A 22097-nucleotide genomic window follows, 5' to 3' on the forward strand; every position below is an offset into this window, starting at 1 on the left:
ACGAATATGAAAGGGTGAGTGAGGAATTTGGGAGGGCGTTAGTAAGGGCAAATTGCTAATGGAAGCAGAATGTGAAAACTATAGATCCATAAATGAAGCCTCACTTTTGTTTTACTCAAAGAATGGAAAAACCTTGGAATAATTCAATCCTAGAAGCAAATAAAAAGTCATTTTACAAAGTTTATCAGCACCCTAATTAGAGGTTCATTTTAAGGATAAATCTCCAGACACTATAAAACTCTTAGAGGAAAACAGGCAGAACACTCTATGACATAAATCACAGCAAGATCCTTTTTGACCCACCTCCTAGAGAAATGGAAATAAAAACAAAAATAAACAAATGGGACCTAATGAAACTTCAACGCTTTTGCACAGCAAAGGAAACCATAAACAAGATGAAAAGACAACCCTCAGAAGGGGAGAAAATATTTGCAAATGAAGCAACTGACAAAGGATTAATTTTCAAAATTTACAAGCAGCTCATGCAGCTCAATATGAAAAAAACAACCCAATCCAAAAATGGGCAAAAGACCTAAATAGACATTTCTCCAAAGAAGATATACAGATTGCCAACAAACACATTAAAGGATGCTCAACATCACTAACCATTAGAGAAATGCAGATCAGAACTACAAAGAGGTATCACCTCACACCAATCACAATGGCCATCATCAAAAAATCTACAAGCAATAAATGCTGGAGAGGGTGAGGAGAAAAGGGAACCCTCTTGCATTGTTGGTGGGAATGTAAATTGATAGCAACCACTATGGAGAACAATATGGAGGTTCCTTAAAAAACTAAAAATAGAACTACCATATGACCCAGCAATCCCACTACTGGGCATATACCCTGAGAAAACCATAATTTAAAAAGAGTCATGTACCACAATGTTCATTGCAGCTCTATTTACAATAGCCAGGACATGGAAACAACCTAAGTGTCCAATGACAGATGAATGGATAAAAAATATGTGGCACATATATACAATGGAATATTACTCAGCCATAAAAAGAAACGAAATTGAGTTATTTGTAGTGAGGTGGATGGACCTAGAGTCTGTCATACAGAGTGAGATGAGTCAGAAAGAGAAAAACAGATACCGTATGCTAACACATATATATGGAATCTAAAAAAAAAAAAAAGTGGTTCTGAAGAACGTAGGGGCAGAACCAGAGTAGAGATGCAGACGTAGAGAATGGACTTGAGGACATGGGGAGGGGGAAAGTTAAGCTGGGACAAAGTGAGAGAGTGGCATGGACATATATACACTACCAAGTGTAAAGTAGATAGCTAGTGGGAAGCAGCTGCACAGGGAGATCAGCATGGCGAGATCAGCTCAGTGCTTTGTGACCACCTGGAAGGGTGGGATGGGGAGGGTGGGAGGGAGACGCAAGAGGGAGGAGATATGGGAATATATGAATATGTATAGCTGATTCACTTTGTTATAAAGCAGAAACTAACACACCCTTGTAAAGCAATTATACTCCAATAAAGATGTTAAAAAAAAAGAATCTCAGCAGACCAATTAACCAAATTTTGCCAGTTTCAATCCCCTATTATTTTTTTCCAGCAATTTGCTTATTGTTGTAATTTATTTCAGCAATTTCCATAATAACATTCTCAGGATGGCACTCTCAGATATAACTGTCTGCAAGAAAATATGCTGAATCCATTCACGTAAAAAATTTACAGTCAATTTCCTTCTTCACAGTTATAAATGAAATGGAATCATCTGGACTTGTGCCCTTCCACCATCTTTGAAGGGGGTTTAATGAGGTGGAGAAGAAGGGCAAGATGGAGAGAAGAGAAAGCACTTGCTTTGATAGAGGCAAAAAGTGAAGGAGGAAGGGTTGTACTAAGAGACAGCTGATTCATTTGATCCCCTCATTTTCATCACCTCCAAAGATCAGACGCTGAAGCTGAGTTACACACTTCTGAAAGTAGACAAGCAAGAACTTCTATATAGAATACCTCTGGGTGGGAGTTCAGCTCACTCTGACTCATTAATTTCTTCATTCAATACTGCCATAGGATAAACTGCTTTCATCTAACATTTCAACTCTCCTTGAGAGAAAAGCTTTCTTTTAAATGGGTTCCAACTTTCTCTCTTTCCACCTGAAGATACACTTTTTTAACATTTAATTAATTTATTTTATTGAAGTATAGTTGATTTACAATGTTGTGTTAATTTCTGCTGTACAGCAAAGTGATTCAGTTATACATATATATATGTATATATGTAATTTTTCATATTCTTTTCTGTTACGGTTTATCACAGGGTATTGAATATAGTTCCCTGTGCTATACAATAGGACCTTGTTGTTTATCCATTTTCCATATAATAGTTTGCACCTGCTAATCCCAAACTCCCACTCCATCCCTCCCCCAACTCCCTCCCCCTTGGCAACCACAAGTCTGTTCTCTATGCCTGTGAGTCTGTTTCTGCTTCCTAGATAGGTTCATTTGTGTCATATTTTAGATTACACATATAAGTAATATCATGTGGAATTTGTCTTTCTCTTTCTGACTTACTTCACTTAGTATGATAATCTCCAGTTGCATCCATGTTGCTGCAAATGGCATTATTTCCTTCCTTTTTATGGCTGAGTAGTATTCCATTGTATATATGTACCACATCTTCTTGAAGATACATTCTTGATATTTTTTAATTCTTCTAGCTGCCGTACTGCTGCTCCTGAGGAAAGAGCAATTCAGCATGGCAGCACTCTATTCTAGGTTTTCATAAGTTCAAAAAAAGTGCAATTAGTTCTAGTAGGGAGCTAAACTTATTTTGATGTTCCCCTCGTTCTGAGTTTTTTTGAGCCCAACTTTGGGTAATAATGGGTTAAAATGCTCAAAGTGTCCACTAGAATGTTATCTCCCTGGGGACAGAAATTATTTTTTGGTCTGTTTTATTCAGCACTGCATCACCAGTTCCCAGAACAGTGCTTGGCATATAGCAGATGCACTTTAAATACTTTTAAATAAATGGACAATTGAGCTGGTATCACCCAACTTATGGTTTTGAAAGTCACCATTCCCAGATTTTGTGATTCTGCTTTGTTTTTGTTTTTGTTTAACTTTTGGGGAACAGTCGCTTGACTAAGAGATAATATAAATTTTTCTGTTACATCCTAATGCTTCAGTGTATTGTGCTGGGCAATTTTAGTATTCAAAATCAATGTTAGACATAGTTCATTTGTATTGTTTTGTAAAATTGCATATTATTTCTGATGCTCTGTTAGTTGAAGATCATTTTTGGCGCTGAAACTTCTAGCCAATTGTTCTTTAATTGGGGTTATAGCTAAAACTTTTTTTCCAGCTTTACTGAACTATAATTAAGAAATGAAGTTGTATGTATTTGAAGTGTAAAATGTGACGATTTGATATTTGTATACATTGTGAAATCATTACCACAATCAAGTTAATTAGCACATCCATCACCTCACATAGTTACTTTGTTGTTGTTGCTGTTGTTAAGAATGCTTAAGACCCACTCTCTTAGCAAATTTCAAGCATACAATGCAATATTATTAACTATAGCCACCAAGCTGTGCATTAGAGCCTCAGAACTTATTCATCTTATAAATGAAAGTTTGTACCTTTTGATAAATATCTCCCCATTTTCTCCACCCCCCCCAGCCCCTGTCAACCACCATGTGATTTTCTGTTTCTATGAGTTTGACATTTTTTTTAGATTCCACGTGTAAGTGATACCATACAGTATTTGTCTTTCTCTGTCTGACTTTCACTTAGCATAATACCCTTCATTTTCATCCATATTGTCACAATTGGCATAGTTTCCTTCTTTTTCACTGTGTGAATTATATATATATATCATATATATATATAATCGCATTATCTTTATCCATCTGTTTGTCAATGACACTTGATGGTTTCCATAACTTAGCTATTTTGAATAATGCTGCAGTGAACATGGAACTGCATATATCTCTTTGAGATAGTGACTTCACTTCTTTTGGATTTATAGCCAGAATTGGGATTGCTGGATCATACGGTAGTATTATATTTTGTTTTTTGGAGGAACCTCCATACTGTTTTCCATAGTGGCTGTACCAATTACATTCCCACCAACAGTGTGCAAGGTTGTACAAGGGTTCCTTTTTCTCTACATGCATGCCAATACTTGTTATCCCTTATCTCTTTGGTCATTGATACCTAACAGATGTGAGGTGATACCTTATTGTGGTTTTGATTTGTATTTCTTGATGATTAGTGACGTTGAGCATCTTTTCATATACTTGTTGGCTAATGTTAGGAAAAATATCTATTCAGGTTCTCTGCCCATTTTAAAGTTGGATTATTTGTTTTTTGTTATTGAGTTATAAGATTTCCTTAAGTATTTTGGATATTAACCCTTTATTGGACATATGGTTTGCAAATATTTTCCCCCATTCTATAGGTTGCCTTTTGATTTGTTGACTGTTTCCTTTGCTCTGCAGATTCTTTTTGGTTTGATGTAGTCCTACTTATTTATTTTTGCTTTTGTTGCTTGTACTTTTGGTGTCAGATCCAAAAAATGACTGCCAAGACCAATGTTAAGGAACTTTTCCCTTATGGTTTCTTCTAGAAGTTTTATGATTTCCAGTCTTCCAATTAAATATTTAATCAATTTTGAGTTGATTTTTGTGCATTGTGTAAGATAAGGGTAGTATGGATATTTTAACAATATTAATTCTTCCAATCCATGAACATGGGATATCTTTCCATTTATTTGTGTCTTTTAAAATTTCTTTCATCTATGTTTTATAATTTTTAGTGTACAGATTGTTCCCCTCCTTGGTTAAAGTTATTTATTTTATTCTTTTTGATGCTATTATAAATGGGATTTTTTTTCTTAATTTCTTTTGTGGATAGTTGTTACTGTATAGAAACACAGCTGATTTTTGTATGTTTATTTTGTATCCTGCAGCTTTACTGAATTTATTTATCAGTTCTAACAATTCTGATGGAGTCTTTGGGCTTTCTATATGTAAAATCATGTCATCTGCAAACGGAGACAATTTTGCTATTTCCTTTTGGATTCAAATGCCTTGATATTTTTTGGGGGGGGAGGGGAGGCCAAATTGCTCTGGCTAGGACTTCCAGTACTATCTTGAATAGAAGTTGTGAGACTGGGCATCCTTGTCTTTTTCCTGATGTAAGCTGAAAGCTTTTCATCATTGAGTGTGGTGTTAGCTGTGGATTTGTCATATGTGATCTTCATTATTTTGAGGTCTATTTTAAATTTTCCATCAGAAAAACCAATCTCCAAATAACATATTTGTTTTCAATGATTTTCTTCTCTCCATTTCTCCTGGAGTTATTCTCCATTCATTAATTAATTCAACTCATGCTTATTGAGCATCTACTATGTTTTGCAGTACAGCTCTCATTTCTGCATGCAAAACTGATCCCTATATATATAGGTATTTGGGGGGAAACAGAAGATGTTTAATATTCAATTCCTTCCCTCAGATTCTTTACCTGTTACTTGGGAGTGACAGATAAATATAGGTGAAACGATAGTAATAGCAAAAGATGGTTTAAATGCCTGGATTCAGGGTAGAAGAAAGGGCTGCAAGTAAACAGAAAAAGAACGATTTTACTAAGACCTTTGGAAAGCTTGGAGACCTAAGATAACATTGCTTTGAAATCTAGGAGATGAAAATAGAATAAAAATGCGTTTGGGGAGAGGGGAATTTTCCCATCAAGGATAAGTATTTGTTTTAGATTGGGTTCCCCAGGCAAGGATTTGAATGTATGTAATGTATTTGGGAAATGATCTCCGGAAGCCCCAGTAGGAGAGACAGAGATGGCAGGAAGAAAATACAGGGTGATATTGAGGAGTTACTGCTATAGACAACTAGAGCTCAGTCCTACAATACTGAACACACTTCAGAGGGGCAGGGAATCTGGGATATTCATCCTCCAACTCCCATTAATCACTGGCTGAGAGCTGCACCCAGGTGATGGTAAATGCCTTAGAACTTCCAGCCAAAAGAAAACTAGCAGTTAGAGAGTCACAGGTGTGTGTTGTAGGGTCCGTGGACCCGAACACTGTGGGGATATAGGCGGGTCTCCTATTCTTGGAGCTTGTAAACAAAAATAGTCCTGAAGAGGCTTGCAGGCTGGGCATTAAAAGCATTCTGGTACTTCAGTCTATCAGAAGTTGAATTTGCTGCAATAAATGGAAAAGGTACACACTTGGTAAATGGCCCAACAGAAACTGGTTTATGTTTGGATCTGATCAATAGAAAGGAAGGATGGAGACTTCAGGACCCATTAGAAGATGGACAGACAAAAGCCAGAGAGGGAAGATCAGAGAGAGCATGGATTTGGGGAAAAGTCAGATTTTAGACTTGCTGAGCTTAAGGTTATGTCAGGATTTTAAAAAGGAAATGTTCATTAGTCTACCTCAGATGAGTAGAAAGGAAAAAAAGTATTGACTTGGGAGCCAGGAGCAGGAAGGTGGTAGTGAAGGCAGTCAAATAGGTTAGTCCTTCAAGGGAAGGAGTTTGTAGAAAAGATATCAAAGTTTCAAGACTTAGCCTTGGGAAATATCAGTAATTAAGAGCAGTTACTTATGTATAGTTGTAAAAAGTATAGTAATGCTGTGCATTTTTTTTTGATCCTCACACGAGCTGGGTGACGTAGATGCAGGAGGGTTTTACCTGTTTTACAGATGTGGGACTCAATCTGTTATAGGTCATTTTACTACAGACTAGCACAGATGGGAGTCACAACTTAGGTGTTGTATCTCCAAATTCGGAATTCTTGAAACCATGAAGTCAAGAGGAAGGAGATCGGCCAAGCATTCCTGAGGTCTTCAGTCCCTCATTCTGTTCAAGCCTAGGTGATATATGAGTGTAGAAATGGGCTATGTCCCATGCATGTGGAAACTGATAAAAAGGCTGATTTTCTGTACAAAAGATTGTTTCTGGAAAGGCTTTTATTTCTGGAGAGCAAGAATGTAATCACTAAAGTTTATGGAATCTGCTGAAATCTGGGGTGCTACAACAGTATCTTTGATCACAGCAGAAACATGACCAACTCAAAGAAAAAACTCAGAAAGAGGAATTTATTTGTTGACTCATGTAATAAACCATAGCCATTTCAGGAATGGAGATGGAAAGAAAAGTGGAAATACTGTCAAGAATCTTTCTTTAAGCTCTGCTTCTTTCTTCCTTTCTTCTCCACGTTTGGGGGCAATGGGAACCATGTTTGTCACCTTCTACACTTAGATTCTTAGAGCTTGGGAACCAGAGAGAAAGATGCTTTCTCTCTCCCAGGGCTGGCTGAGGATGTGACAGTGGAATGCAGGTTGGGGATTGTAAATTGGTCTCTTCAAAGGGTGGTTGTTTCTTAGATTACCATTTCAGTAAGTGCTACCAGGTAGACGTGGATGTTGATGAAAGACCAACAGGCTAGGCTTTCCTCAGGCACGGCTAACATCTGCACAGGTGTTTAACCACATCTTACTGGAGAATAATGATGCTCTCTATTTTATTTTAAAGATAGTTATCGGTTTTTATCCTACCTCTTGCTTCACAAATATATGTTTTGGAGTACCACTTCACAGAATCATCATTAACTTGAATAAAACTACATTATTTCATTTTAATTGTAAGTGCTAGTCTTTTGGTCTTTTTCTCTTCCATATGTCGTTAAAAACAATAAAATGAGGACAAGCGAAAGAGGCCTTTGGTGATTTCTTTGAATGCATCCTGTTGGCTGCTGTGCAACTCTCAGCTTGCAGCTCTTGGCCTGGCAACGTAGTTTCAATTTAATCAGAGACAACCATTATTAAATCATTCTAGCCAGACTTATCTACACCTACTGAATGGCCAAGCAACAGCAACAACCTGCATTTTCGCTTTGGGCATTTTGCTAAGAACAAATTAGTCATTATTATGTCAAAAATTTGTTAGTGAGATAGAAAAAATACACACTGTAAGTGTTCCCCTAAGTTGCAATCAGTTTGATGATATTCTAGTGAGGTTTTATTGATTTGCCTATTTTAGATGAAAAGCATCCATTTTTTTCCTTAATTTTCCCCTGTATTATGCTGTATTGTGTTATTATAGTAGGAAGTGCATAAGCTTTAAGATCTGACGGCCTTAAGTTCAAATTTTGGTTTGTTCTTCATTCAACAAACATGTGCTTAGTGCCTCTTAATAGACACTCTATTAAGTGTAAAGGATGTAAAATAACACGAACACTGATCCCAGCAAGTTCATAGTCTCGTGGTAAAGGAGGAAGGGGTGGTGCAGAGTGCATGATGGGATGCAGAAGTTGGGCAGCACCCAGCCCATTGGAGGGAGGAGTGGGAGAGGCTCCCTAGAGAGATGCGGCTTGATCTGACTTGTGTTGGTTGAGAAGGAAGGGGAAACAATGGAGGAAAGTGTTCCAGGCCCGAGGACTACATAAGAGAACGAACGTCAGGGGTACTAAAGAACATGGCGTGTTTTGGTGTGTTGGAGAATTTGGCACATAGTTGAAACTTATAAATATTAGTCAGATAATCAGTACAGGGCAAGGTGTGCCATGGGAAAGAATGCTAGGGGGAAGATAAGAGCCACATCACAGAGGGCTTTATAGGTGAGTTTTTTGACCTTATCCTGAAAGCTATGGGAAGCAGTCGTTTATTATTATTTTATGTCAAGAAATGACATGATCAGATTCTTCTATGCATTCTGGAGCATGGATAGAAAGGGCCTACTTTAGAGGCATGGAGACAAGTTAAGAGGCTGTTGTAATCCAGACGAGAATAGTGGGGTCCTGAGTTAAAACTGGAGGAGTGGGGACAGAGGGAAGGAGACAGGCTTGAAACATAAAAAGAAAGAACTGATACTTGATTTATAGAACACGGGGGGTGGTGAGGGAAAGCGCTGGAGAAATCAGGACCTCCCCAGATTTTCAGCAGCTGGTTGAATAGGTTTAGTGGCAATGATGAAGTTAGCTTCAGGCATCCTCAATGCAAGGTAGAGAGGGTGTGTTTCTCCGGGTGGAGATGTTACATTGATAACCGGACCTTCAGTCTGGAATGCTGGAGTGCAATCTGAGCTGAGGATATACCCTTGGGAGTTCACAGCCTTCAGTTAACTATTGAAATTTTGGATGAGTTCATCCAGAGAGAAGGAGGTAGACCAAGCTTAGAGCCCATGAGAACCAGAATTCTTAGGAAAAGAGAGACCCTAGCTGAACATGGAGAAGGAATAACCAGACATAGAAGAGGAAGTCTAGGAGAGAAGGATGTTATATATGTCAGTGGGAAAAGATTTTTGTGATTTTGTGCTTTGAACAAGTGTGCAATCTCCCTGTGACTCATTTACTTTGTCAGTGAAAATGGAATAATGATATCTATTGCGTTGCACATGGTGAGGATTTTACAGCGATAATAAATGCATTCATCTGCTATAAAGCCTGTAGCATGGAAATCATCAATGAATATTTTTTCTGCTTCCAGTGTTGATTGAATTATGAATAAAATTGTTGATAATAAAATCTTCCACCTAATGAGACTTATTATTTCCTTCAGTAATTTAAGCAGATCTCTTTCCTAATGACTGAATCTCCAAAATCTAGTAATCGGCTCCAGTAAGGAGTTCTGGTGTCAAAGCCAGCAGTGTCGGGTGAAGAACATTTCCAGAAATATTTTTGTTTTCTTCCTTCTGATAATACTGTGATCAATCTTGTTTAAAAACACCTGCATTGGGCTTCCCTGGTGGCGCAGTGGTTGAGAGTCCGCCTGCCGATGCAGGGGACACGGGTTTGTGCCCCGGTCCAGGAAGATCCCACATGCCGCGAAGTGGCTAGGCCCGTGAGCCATGGCCGCTGAGCCTGCGCGTCCGGAGCCTGTGCTCCGCAACGGGAGAGGCCACAACAGTGAGAGGCCCGCGTACCGCAAAACAAAACAAAACAAAACAAAACACCTGCATTTATTTCGTATTTGAATATGCAATCAATATGAAGTGTTAAACTTCCTTTACAAATTTACATTGATCATCCCAAAGAGTACAGTAGGTACTTGAAAAAATACGTTTTTTAAGGTTTTGAGTATTATTCTTCACATCTGCTTCTGTAGGTTTCATGTGCCTCACAATTTAGTTCCTTTTGTTAAAGCAACCTAATCTGGGGAAATCTGAGGAGAGATGGGAAGGCAGCGTTTTCTTGCTTTTGAAATCTTACCGTTCTTCGTTTGTGCGCTTTGAAGTGGAACTGAAAGACTTAGCTAGATTCCTTTGTGGAGCACACAGACAAATTCAACCTCTGGCTTTATGCAGAAATTTCAAGATTTTCATTTCTGTTTTCCTTTTCATGTAACACAAAGTACCTCCCTCATTTGATCATGCTTCGTGTCTGGTTTTCAGAGCAATTTCTTAGGCTTGTTTGACATTTGGAGGCAAGGCATATTGCAAGGTAAGTGGTAGGAAGGAGTAGAAAAGAGAGAGGAGACACACTAGACACACTTTTTATACTCTTTCCATTTCTTCAGCAGCAACTTGGAGAAGAGTGCTGCTCACAAGTGACTGTACCGAGGTCTTGAAAGAACAATGTGTTTCATGCCTGCCTTACCCTCATTGTGTGTTTATAGGAAGTCAATAAGCGGTTTGAGTGTACTCTTGACACTGTCATACATTTGTTCAAGTTGGGCTAGATGATCTCCAAGTTTCTTGTCTGTTTTAAGATTGTGTAACCTGAAGTCCTTTAGCTCCTAAACCTGTGATCCATGACGTTAAAATTAATCTATCTCTATTTGTCTGTCTATCTATCTATGTATCTCTCTGTCTCTCTATAGGCTTGTCACCTACTTCTCTGTTTCCTCATCTGAAAAGCTAAGATAATGATAGTACCTATTTCCTTCAGAATTAAAGGACTTGATGCTCATAAAATACATGTATCAGCTTCATGTGCCAACTTCCAAGCTACCCATCAGTGCTGTCCAGCAGTTTCTTCCCCTAAATACAGTGTTTAGAATCTGGAGTGGAGCATATTTAGCGGAGGTTGAGACTGACATTCAGAAGAGTCAGAGGGACATCAAGGCTTAAACCTGGAAACCTGAGGAGGAGGCAGGAATGAGGGATTTGCCTGAGGCTGGGTCCACTTTTCTCAACCTCTGAGTGTCCTCTGCCTTTGAAATAGACTCTCAGTCTACTCTGGGAGTTCCACAGAGACTGAGATCACTTCTCTTCATAACACCGGAATTTGTGAAAGCATCAAGCTGAGACGAGATGCGGGTATTTCAAAATCCAAAGTAGACTCTTATCACTTCCTAACCCACTAAACGGGATTGACTACATTTAGCTAATTATTCAGGCATTTTCTTTGATGTAGAAAATCTGGAAAGATTTTAATCTTTTATTGTTTGATTTTTATTCATCATATGTATATATTTGGGAGAGTGGAAGATAAAGGGTACCTTTCCCTTTAAGAAAGCACAAGGGTTTGTATAAAGTAAAAAGATGAAAGGTGTTATGAAAATGATCAAGGCAGAACTAAGCACTTATTATTCTGATGCTGTTGTTCAACATCTTAGTCCAGTTTCTTCTGGTTTTGCAACTTGAATCTTTCATAGGATGAGAGGGAAAATATGTTTTTTCAATGCCTCCATTTGTAGGATGTTTCTGATTCATTTGCTGCCTGGTTTTTCGCTGTGGCAAGCACATCACTTTGGGATTGGATGCTCCTGAAATGATGATTTTGTTGTTCACCTCAATGTTAGTGTTATCTGCAGAGATGAGTAGAATTGCAAATGCCAATAAATCGTGTTTGTGACAATTTCTATAGAAACCAAATTATTCATATTGGAAGAGAGATGCTTTTGTTTGGGAGGAAGGTGGTTTCCATGAGATCCTAGTTCCTCTTCTCCCAGCTGTGTGACTTTGGGGGATAATGATGGCTGGTGTGTTTGTAAAGTTTTATAATTTACAATGTCTTCAGGTGCATTTTACCTGTGATCCTACAACTCCCTTATGGGCTAGATTATAGCTACACTCATAAGAGAGAGAGAAAAAGTAGTCCCAGAAAAGTAAACTGATTTTTCCAAATTTATGCAACTCCTAAGTGCCAAAGTCATGGCTCCAGATGGATTTTCTTTCCACTGCAACATGTTGCTTCCTAAAAGAGTTTGATTCAAATACTGAAACTGTGAGTCTCAATTTCTTCCCATATAAAGTGTGCATATGGACTAGATATGACGTCACTAACTCAGATCTAAAGGGGCAATGAAGACAATGTTAATGAGAGATGTTGCCTAGATATAAAGGAATGATATTAAATGTGGCAACAGGAGACATGTGTCATCTAAAGGGAGTTGTTGCTGTCAAGCTCCCGGTATTACTTTTGCAGAGGAATGCAATAAAACTAGTGTTGTCAAGTTTTCTGCTTTTTAAAGAGAAGACAAAAATTTCGATGTTCAAGTGAAACCTCCCTGTGCTTGAATAATGCAGAATTGAGAGAACTGCGACCCCTTTCTAAGGTCTTCATGAGGTGGGGAACACCTTCATTTCCAATTAAGTCTGATGTGCTGTAAAGTCAGTATTGTTTCAGTTTAACTTTCTGGAAAAATGTATTTCTTTGGTCTAGAGGATTCATTAGGTTCATTGACTTTTCAATTAATGTCTAGGCCAACTCAGTAATTGATTTGGACAAATAGATAATTTCTGAAGCATGAAAGGAAATGAAATATAATGAATGATATAAAATGAAATCCATAATCTTGGAGCATTATGAAAACAGAATACTGTCTACGGAAATCTTTGCATGCAGAGATTGTTACTCACGTGTTTCTTTCATGCCACCCAGAGGGCAGCTGAACTTAGACAAAGAGGGATTTTTATTACATCTTATATGCATGGTCTCCTCTATTGTTTTTACTCTCAGAATTGATGGCACATCCAAACAAATGTAAGTGGTAAGTTAAGTCATTAAAGAGATTTATTTTTTCATCATCGTGTAATTCTGAAGTTAAACTTTGCCACATTCAGACTTCTGAGGTGTGAATTTGGACTTGTTGGTTATAATCATAGTGGTGATAGTGCTGCTGGTGTGTGTCCAAAACATTTTGTACTAATGATATTAATAATAAAGAAATGGCATTTGTTGAGTGTTTATTATGCATCAGGCTTCATGTTAAGGGTTTTTCTATTCATTAAATTATTTAATCCTCACAAATTCCCATGAAATAGGCATTGACGTCTATTTTACAAATTAGAAAATTGCAACTTCAAGAGGTTAAGTAACTGGTCCAAGATTACTCTGTTATTAAGAGGCAGATTCAAACCAAGTTTTAATTAAATGTATGGAGAAGAGGTCAGGAGGTATTTCCTGAGCATCTACTATGTATCAGGTAATATTCTAGGTTCTTGTGTACAAAACGAATTCCTGCTTTATTTAGGTTATATTTTATTTTTGGAGATAGACAGTAAACCAATCAACGTACACAATAACGTCCAGCAGTACTAGGTATCCTAAAGAAAAGAACCGGGTTGGAGGATAGAGGGTCTGTTTTACATGGGGTGATGAGGGAAGGTCTGTCTGAGGGGTGACGTGTAACCAGAGACATTAGAATAAAGTGGAAGGATGAGCTATGGGAATTTCTAGGACAGTCCTTTTGACAGTCCCTCTGTGGTATACAATTCACTACTCAGGTCTGGAATGGTATGACCCATCGGTTTGTTGTGTTTAAGAGGGTTATGTAGTATCTTCCTAAGGCACGAGCAAGGACATAGGAGGCAGACCCAGGTTAAAATTCTGGTCCTGCTCCTTTTTCCTCTGAGGTATTTAGACACCTTAAGTTTATCTTCAAGCTTTAGTTTCCTCATCTATAAAATTTGGATAATAATCCTTATCTCTTATGATAAGTGAACATTGCACACATAAAGTTCCCCTTTGCAGCCCCGGAACTACATATGTATATGCAGGAATCATGCAACAAATAGTAGTTATTGTAATTATTTTTATAACCTGTGTCTTACAGCGGGACATGGAGAAGTTCCCCGTGGTGTTTTGTGGTCATTGTGTGGGAGGGAATATGGCATAGAACAGAGGTCCCCAACCTCCGGACCACCGACCGGTACCTGTCCGTGGCCTGTTAGGAACCAGGCCGCACAGCCGGAGGTGAGCGGCAGCCCAGCGAGCAAAGCTGCATCTGCCGCTCCCCATCGCTCGCATCACCGCCTGAACCATCACGCCCCCGCCCCCCGTCCGTAGAAAAATTGTCTTCCGCGAAACCGGTCCTTGGTGCCAAAAAGCTTGGGGACTGCTGGCCTAGAAAATCACCATGTACCCTCAGAACTGAATAGGGAGTGTGGTCAGAATGGAATTAGATCCAGGAAATAAGCTAAGAGAGGAGCCTGGTGTGGATAAAGTGGGTTTTCACATCACGGTAGTTAAGCGCAAGAATGAGAATTCAAAAGGCGATTTGAAAGCAAGGGTGGGCGGGGGGTTATTTATTTATTTAAATTTAATATTAAGAAGCATCCCAGAATATGCATACGGCTACAGAAGTTTACAGAGTAGCACGGAGAGGGAGAGAGAGAAAAAATTCCCGTCCTTTACAAAGCCCCACGGCGCTGCTTCCAAAGGCGTGTGTCTTCTATTTAAAATGGTGGTCCCTGGAGCCAATGGGTTGGCCCAATGCCTGATAATCAAGAAATAGGTCTAGTCCCGGTTTGCCTTCTGATATGCTGCATGGCTCTGAGCTAATCACTTCACCTCTTTGCCTTCAGACAGCAGAGAAGAGCTCTCTATACTTCGTCCATTTCAAAGGTATCCTTTTAGACAGAAAAACATTTACAGTGTCCCCTCCTGTGATGTTACTTACTGTTAAATGTGGGCGCATAATTTAGTAAAGAGGCAAACCTCTTTAAATCGCCAATATTATCTCATGGGCACTGAATTAGGTCTACATCAGTCTGTTTTGGCAATAACCTTGATCCTGGGGCAGCGGTAGCAAAACAACAGTGTGGTTCAAGGGTTCTGCTTGACTCAGTAGAAACCCACAGACTTTGAAGGGTGTGTATCTGGGCTCCAATTTTCTAACTTTGCTGTAACTTTAACTCTGTCACCTTGTCTAGGACACTTATCCCGTCTGAGCCTAGGTTTCTAGATCTATAAATAAAGACCGTTACAGCATGTAAGTTATTGGGAGGATTAAGTGAATGTAAAGTTATTAGCATTATGTCTGCCATCGCCATTTAAAAATGTCACTTTTTATTATATTTTTAAGTTTTGTTTAAGACCTGAGTTCCTGGAATTGCCTGGAGGCCCAGATTTCAGGAGGCCTTGTCAAACCGGCACCAGGCTGTACACAGTCAAAGGGGTCAAGTGGAAATAGCCCACTGGATCTGGATCTGCTCCAGCCCGGGGAGCTGGGTCTGCGCAGAGCTGATCCTCTGTCGGGGAGCCGTAGGGACTAATCCTTGGCCTGAATCAGTGACAGTTCCAGTGGATGTGAGGCCTCCAGAAGTGTCCCTGGATGCCTAGGTGACTACAGAACTTACTGTTTGACAGTGGCTATTGCCGGACCAGGTGCAAGCTGAGGACATACGTTGGCTACAAAGTAACCCCTTAGTCTTTTTTTTTTTTAACATCTTTATTGGAGTATAATTGCTTTACAATGGTGTGTTAGTTTCTGCTTTACAACAAAGTGAATCAGCTATACATATCCATATATCCCCATATCTCCTCCCTCCTTAGTCTTGTTCACAGCAATTTCTGTCCCTTACCAACACATCTACGTTTGCTGCAGGTGTTGTGAGGCTTCGGGGCACCCCAAAGAATCATCTTTTTTAATCAATGGAAAGGAAGAAACAGCTTGCCTTTATCAACATCTAGGTCGGCTTTCTCAGAACAAGCGGGCTGCAAATCCCAGTGGCTTCTTAGCGCTGTCTCAGATGCCTCCATCCTTCATTACGCTATTCCCATGGTAACTCTCAGGAAGGGAGAAGAGGGACAGCTAACCACTAAGGGGATATTTTTAGATTTCTAGCCAAATGCTCTGACAAATCTGTTGAGGGAAAGAAAATGAGGCAAGTGTAGAAGAGGATTTCTTTATCCAAAGACAATATCATTTAAAACTGATATTATGAAACTGGAAACAACCTTGAGGAATCATTTAACCCACTTCTACCTCTAGAAAGATCCACTTTCAAATCATATCAAAAAATTGTTCGGTAAGATTATTTTTAGAAAATTTTACTTAATAGCCTATTCTACTAGATAAACTATATTTCCTACCTTGAATTTACCCTGGATTCAATCTCAGTTTTCAGACCAAGGGAGTTGGGAATGAGACTGAGTACGATTGCTCAAGTTGTGGAATCACACAACCCTGGGGGCATCCTTCCTTTATTCTTTGCTAATCATGACAGTCTCTAGGTTTGTGCAGTGCACATCCTGTGCAACTATCTGCACTGGCCCTGCTTCACTTATTTTTATTTATTTATTTTTTTTGCGGTACGCGGGCCTCTCACTGTTGTGGCCTCTCCCGCTGTGGAGCACAGGCTCCGGACGTGCAGGCTCAGCGGCCATGGCTCACGGGCCCAGCCGCTCCGCGGCATGTGGGATCTTCCCGGACCGGGGCACGAACCCGTGTCCCCTGCATCGGCAGGCGGACTCTCAACCACTGCGCCACCAGGGAAGCCCTGCTTCAGTTATTTTTAAAATATGTAAACCCCTCCCATCCTCCTTAAAAGCCTTCAGGAATTTCTCATTGCTCTTAGGTTAAAGGCCATAGAGTGGCTATAAAATACAACATGATACTGATCCTACATGCGTGTCCAGAATCATTCAGTATTATTATAATTCTCCTTTGTGTTTCAGCAAATACCTTCTTTCAGAGTCTCAAACATGCCATCTTCCTCCATCTCAACATCTTTGCACTTATCTGTGACTTTTTCCCCACGCGCTCTGCCTAGTTAATGCCTGTAACTCTTTCTTATCCTTTAAATCAGAGCTCAAATATCAGAAAATGCTTTTTCGACCTCTAAAACAGAAAAGGCCTTTCTGCCATAGCCTCTTCTAACAACTTGTGCATTTCCTTTGCATCACTGAACAGTTTGTAATCATATATTGATTTATGTGACATTTTAGTTTTTTTATTACTTCGAACTCCAAGTAATGAGCTCCAAGTCGTTAGGAATTATAATTTTTGCTCCCCATTATATATATAGTGCCTAGCATATGTTTGGCAAATTATTCTAATGACTGTATAAATGACTAGCAGTTATTTTAAAGGGACATAAACCCAGTTTCTCTGACAAGTCAAGCTGCCTATATGTGACTTCACCGGGGCTCCTCAAAAATATAATGTGCACCCAGATTTCCCAGAGAACTTGTTAAAGTGCAGATTCGGATTCAGTAGATCTGGGGTGAAGCTCATGATTCTGCATTTCCAACTGGTATCCAACTAGCTCTGGAACTTGGTTGCACACTGGAATTGCCAGAGGAGATTTCAAAAAAAATCACTCTGGTGATTCTGATACAACTGGTATGTGCTTGGCCTGGGCTTTCAGGATTTTTAAAGCTCCCTAGTTTATTCTCATATCCAATACTCTTGGAGAATCACTGATGCCAGGCAAAGCTCATCCTCAACAGTAGGCAAAGGGATATTTTTTGTTACCCTTTGCACTGAACAGCATCTAACATGGCCACTTGATAAGGGTTCATGTTATTACTATTTTTTAAATGTCTATCGCTTAGAGATACACAGAAAAGTGGTACCAAGCGTATGTTGTACGAGCAGAGAGAATCCTGTGTGAGAACAGAATGGTCCAATCTTAAATTTTCCCACTTCTTCACATGGGGAAATGTATTTCTTATAAAATATTTCAAAAGTAAGTGTACTATTGAAAAAAGTGGAACATTTTGGTAGAAACAAATGCAGTTATAGCAGTCTTTGCAGCCAGAGGAACAATGCATAATTACTCAGATAATATCAGGAAAAAGAGAAGTTTGGTGCTCTTCCAAAAGCTGCAGCATTTACAGTGAGTTCCTTGATTCCCAGCTTGTTCATAATTGTGAATATGAAGAGGAACCAGAGGCTCTTGGGCATTTGGTTACTCTTTTTGAAGATCAATGCTTCTTAATCTAAAGCCTAGTAATAATCCTCTTTTCTTGTCATTAATTACATTGATGTTTTCCATTGATTTATTTTTGCCTGTGGTTTTAATCTTAAAAATTCCACAGTGTGGAGTGTAATATCTTTGCAGTGTATAACTCAGCACACAGTACCATGTTTTAAGCCCTACACTAGTTGTTTTCTTAATCTTCTCAGCAAACCTATTAGGTAGCTACCACCACTATTATCACATTTTACAGATGAGAAAACTGAGGCTAAACAGCTCATTAGCTTCCCAAAGACAGAGATGGCCAGAGACGGAGTCCAGGTATATCTGATATACCTCCCTGGGGCTCTCTCCTTTCCAATGTTATAAATTAGCAGTATATAGGCCAAATTCAGCCTTCAGATATTTTGTCCAGGGGTCTCAATACATTTTTTAATGGGGTGCCACTATTTAGAATGCAGAAAATTTCCTATAAAAATCCAGATTTCAAGTTTATATTTACAATAATCATATCTGACAACACTGAGTGACATTCCTGAAACTTGCCTGAAGCTGAGTTATGTTTTTCCCTTTCAAATGACACTCTCCCTGCTTCTCACTAATATCTCATTTACTCCTGGTCTGCTCCAGCATTTATGACACCTGCTTGGCCCCTCCAGGCCTCTGGTTTTCATCTTAGCTTCTAAACTCTATTGAGGAAAGGAAAGATTCTTACGTCTTTAATACATTTTACCATTAGGAAAAAAAAAAAATGTCCGGTCTCTCGGTGAAGTGGAGACCACTGCATAGCCATTTCCATCACTTCATATCTTTCTAGAACTATCTGTGTTTCCATCTGGCGGAGTGGTCTGATTTCTTTGAGTACAAAGTGGTGAAGCTTAGTATCTTACCTTCTGGTTCTAGTATTTAGCCATCTGGAGTGGTTTCAAATCAAAGTTTTGATTTCACAGGAGTTTATAAGTTGTGTGGTTGTCTTTCAACAACTGTAGCACTGTGGAGACTCACGTATCCCTTGATCTCATGGTATATAGTTGGGTTCTGTTCAGTCTCCTTCAAATAAGGCTATAATAAAGAGGAAGAGGGTGATGTCACCCTGGTGATGTCAGGACCTAGCTGATAAGGCCCTCGCAGTGCTGGCAGGGTTTGAATGCAGTCACTGATTCTGATGCAGCAGGAAACATAGACAAAAAGAGATTCTCTCTTTAGGAGTCTTCACCTTGGTTTTGAGAGTTGCTTGCCTCCATTTTGAGAGTGTAAGCCTCCAATTGCTTACACTCCATTGCAGTGTACTGTTTCCTTGTTTCCTTTTTATGCCTGGCTTTGACCTGCTGCCCACCTGATACTGGTTTCTATGCACTTTCTCTGAGCCACTATATCTTCTGTTCCTCACGGCAGAACCTTCTCACTGCACACGGGAGCCTGTCATTCAACAGAGCTCATGCACACATTTTATGCCTCTTAAATCTCAGAACAATCCTATGATATAGATCTTGTTATTCCCAGTAAATTTTGGCTCAAAAAAGCTGTAAAATTTGGTAAGTTGATGAGTAGAAGAATTTTCAAATGGTTAAATGCTAACCTTGTCTATTCTGTTCCATGTTTTGCTTTGGGTATAAGAGGCAGCTATTGTAGTTGAATGATGTCTACAAAACATGAGAAAAATAATTCAACCATTCCTTATTTCACCACATGGCATGCCATGTGAGGCATCATCAATTTTAAGATATGCCAATTACAATGGAATATTACTCAGCCATAAAAAGAAATGAAATTGAGTTATTTGTTGTGAGGTGGATGGACCTAGAGTCTGTCATACAGAGTGAAGCAAGTCAGAAAGAGAAAAACAAATACCCTATGCTAACACGTATATATGGACTCTAAAAAAAGAAAATGGTTCTGAAGAACCTAGGGGCAGGACAGGAATAAAGATGCAGACGTAGAGAATGGACTTGAGGGCACAGGGAGGGAGAAGGGTAAGCTGGGACAAAGTGAGAGTGGCATGGACACATATACACTACCAAATGTAAAATAGATAGCTAGTGGGAAGCAGCCGCATAGCACAGGGAGATCAGCTCGGTGCTCTGTGACCACCTAGAGGGGTGGGATAGGGAGGGTGGGAGGGAGACACAAGACGGAGGGGTTATGGGGATATATGTATACGTATAGCTGATTCACTTTGTTACACAGCAGCAGCTAACACACCATTGTAAAGCAGTTATACCCCAATAAAGATGTTAAAAAAAAAAAGATATGCCATTATCTGATATGCCATTGGGAACAGAAAAAACACTGTCAATTAAATTATGTCATTTAAATTATGTTGACTGTCATCCTTATTGCAATTACAGATGTTCTAAAGTATAAAGACATGTCTTAGAATTGACAAATATGGTGCTTATTCAACTTTTATTGCAGGCCTTTAATGTGTAAGACGTTGGCTGAAATGTTAATTGTCTTAAAATAAAGAGATGTAAGAAAGCAAATGCCAAAATATTTACACTATAATATTTTCCTACAGCAACCATCAACTGACCTAGAATTTGACCGCGTAGTGATTTATACGACTTGCCTTCGTGTGGTACGGACAACCTTTGAAAGGTGTGAACTGGTAAGAAAGATCTTCCAAAACCATCGGGTAAAATTTGAAGAGAAAAACATAGCTCTGAATGGTGACTATGGAAAAGAATTAGATGAACGATGCCGACGGGTTTCTGAAGCTCCTTCGCTTCCTGTCGTGTTCATCGATGGCCATTACCTTGGGGTGAGTATCTGCTAAGGAAAATCTTCTTTTTTATTGAACCCAACCAGTGTTGATAGGAAGCTATAAGGCTATGACAAGGCAACTTGCAACATAGCTACCAGCATACTAGCTATTTTTTTTAAGTTCAATCCAAAGGGTTTGAAGCACTTATTTCTATCCTAAATGATGTGTTGCTACAGTGTTCACCCCTGCAGGGTCATGGTGAGATGCAATCAGCATGAAATTGCCTTTTTGAATAGAAATACAGTTTTTAAATGTTTAGTTGACTTGAGTTTTGCATTGTGAAGCTTGACATGTGGGATAAAAACTTTTTTTTTAGTGCAGGCAAGAAAAATGGGATATATGAGATATCCATTTGTGAATTCTCCTATACCCCATTATCAAACACACAGTTTCCTACTTAATGAAACTAAGATGACAGTCGTGAAATGAAATCAATAAGAAATAGGGCCCGGAGCCAGAATTTTAATCTGTTTAAAATGATTCTTGATTTTGGTAATGCGAGAACGTGAGACACAAATGCAGGCTTACGGGCGAGCAGAGAACTCCCAGAGCAGCAACAAAACATGACTGCTTCCTTGCTCTTTGAATAGCACTGTTAGCATCTTTAACCCCCACTGATCTATGAACAAGCTTCATCAGTACGAAGCCCAAGAAAGGGGGCTTTGGAGAGTGCAGTTTGGAAAGAGAGAGAGCAAAGGGACACCAGCAGTTGAGGGGGTTGGGACTGACTACAAGGTCACTGATCAGAGAACAGAAAGCGGCTGTCAACCAGAGATGGATCCTTGCATCTTGGTTTCATTTCAAATCTGGTCTTAACCTTCAGCTTCCAGGGAAGGTTAGAAAAAGCCAGAGCAGGAAATGCTCCTGTTTGTTACAGGGAGCTTGTGTCCTGATATCCTGTCTAGAGCCACGGCTGTTAGAGGCCGCCTGTCATCTTACGGAAAGATTAATGCAGAGAAGCCATGATTCAGTAGCTATGATGTTATGCAATCTTACTTTTAACCAGAGCTGGACACAGATAGATTCTGAACTAGAAGTATTTTGATTCAAGTATTGAGCCTCTTATCTTATACTTCAACATATACCCTGAGGTCCCAGAAACCCATAACAATGGCAGTGATAATAATGACAGAATGAATGAATGAATAAATAAATAAATAAATAAAATTTAAAAAGTACTATACTATACTCTCAGCTTATATGTGTCATCTCATCTAGTCCTCAGGCCCTAGAAATCAACTCTCTGGCGCACTGGTTAAGAG

General features: G+C 39.3%; 1 protein-coding gene across 1 annotated transcript in view; it reads left to right on the forward strand.

Moving 5' to 3' along the window:
* Positions 1-22097, forward strand: part of GRXCR1 (glutaredoxin and cysteine rich domain containing 1) — a 173047-nt gene that overhangs the window by 85051 nt on the left and 65899 nt on the right. Inside the window, exon 2 of the mRNA XM_089911863.1 lies at positions 20590-20832. Coding sequence (XP_089767989.1) covers positions 20590-20832 — 243 coding nt within the window. The remainder of the gene's footprint in view (positions 1-20589; positions 20833-22097) is intronic.

Source organism: Delphinapterus leucas, chromosome 5 (genome assembly GCF_059928025.1).
Source record: "Delphinapterus leucas isolate spDelLeu-1000000601 "Yukka" chromosome 5, BTC_Dleu_Yukka2, whole genome shotgun sequence".
In the NCBI taxonomy this organism is placed as follows: Eukaryota; Metazoa; Chordata; class Mammalia; order Artiodactyla; family Monodontidae; genus Delphinapterus; species Delphinapterus leucas.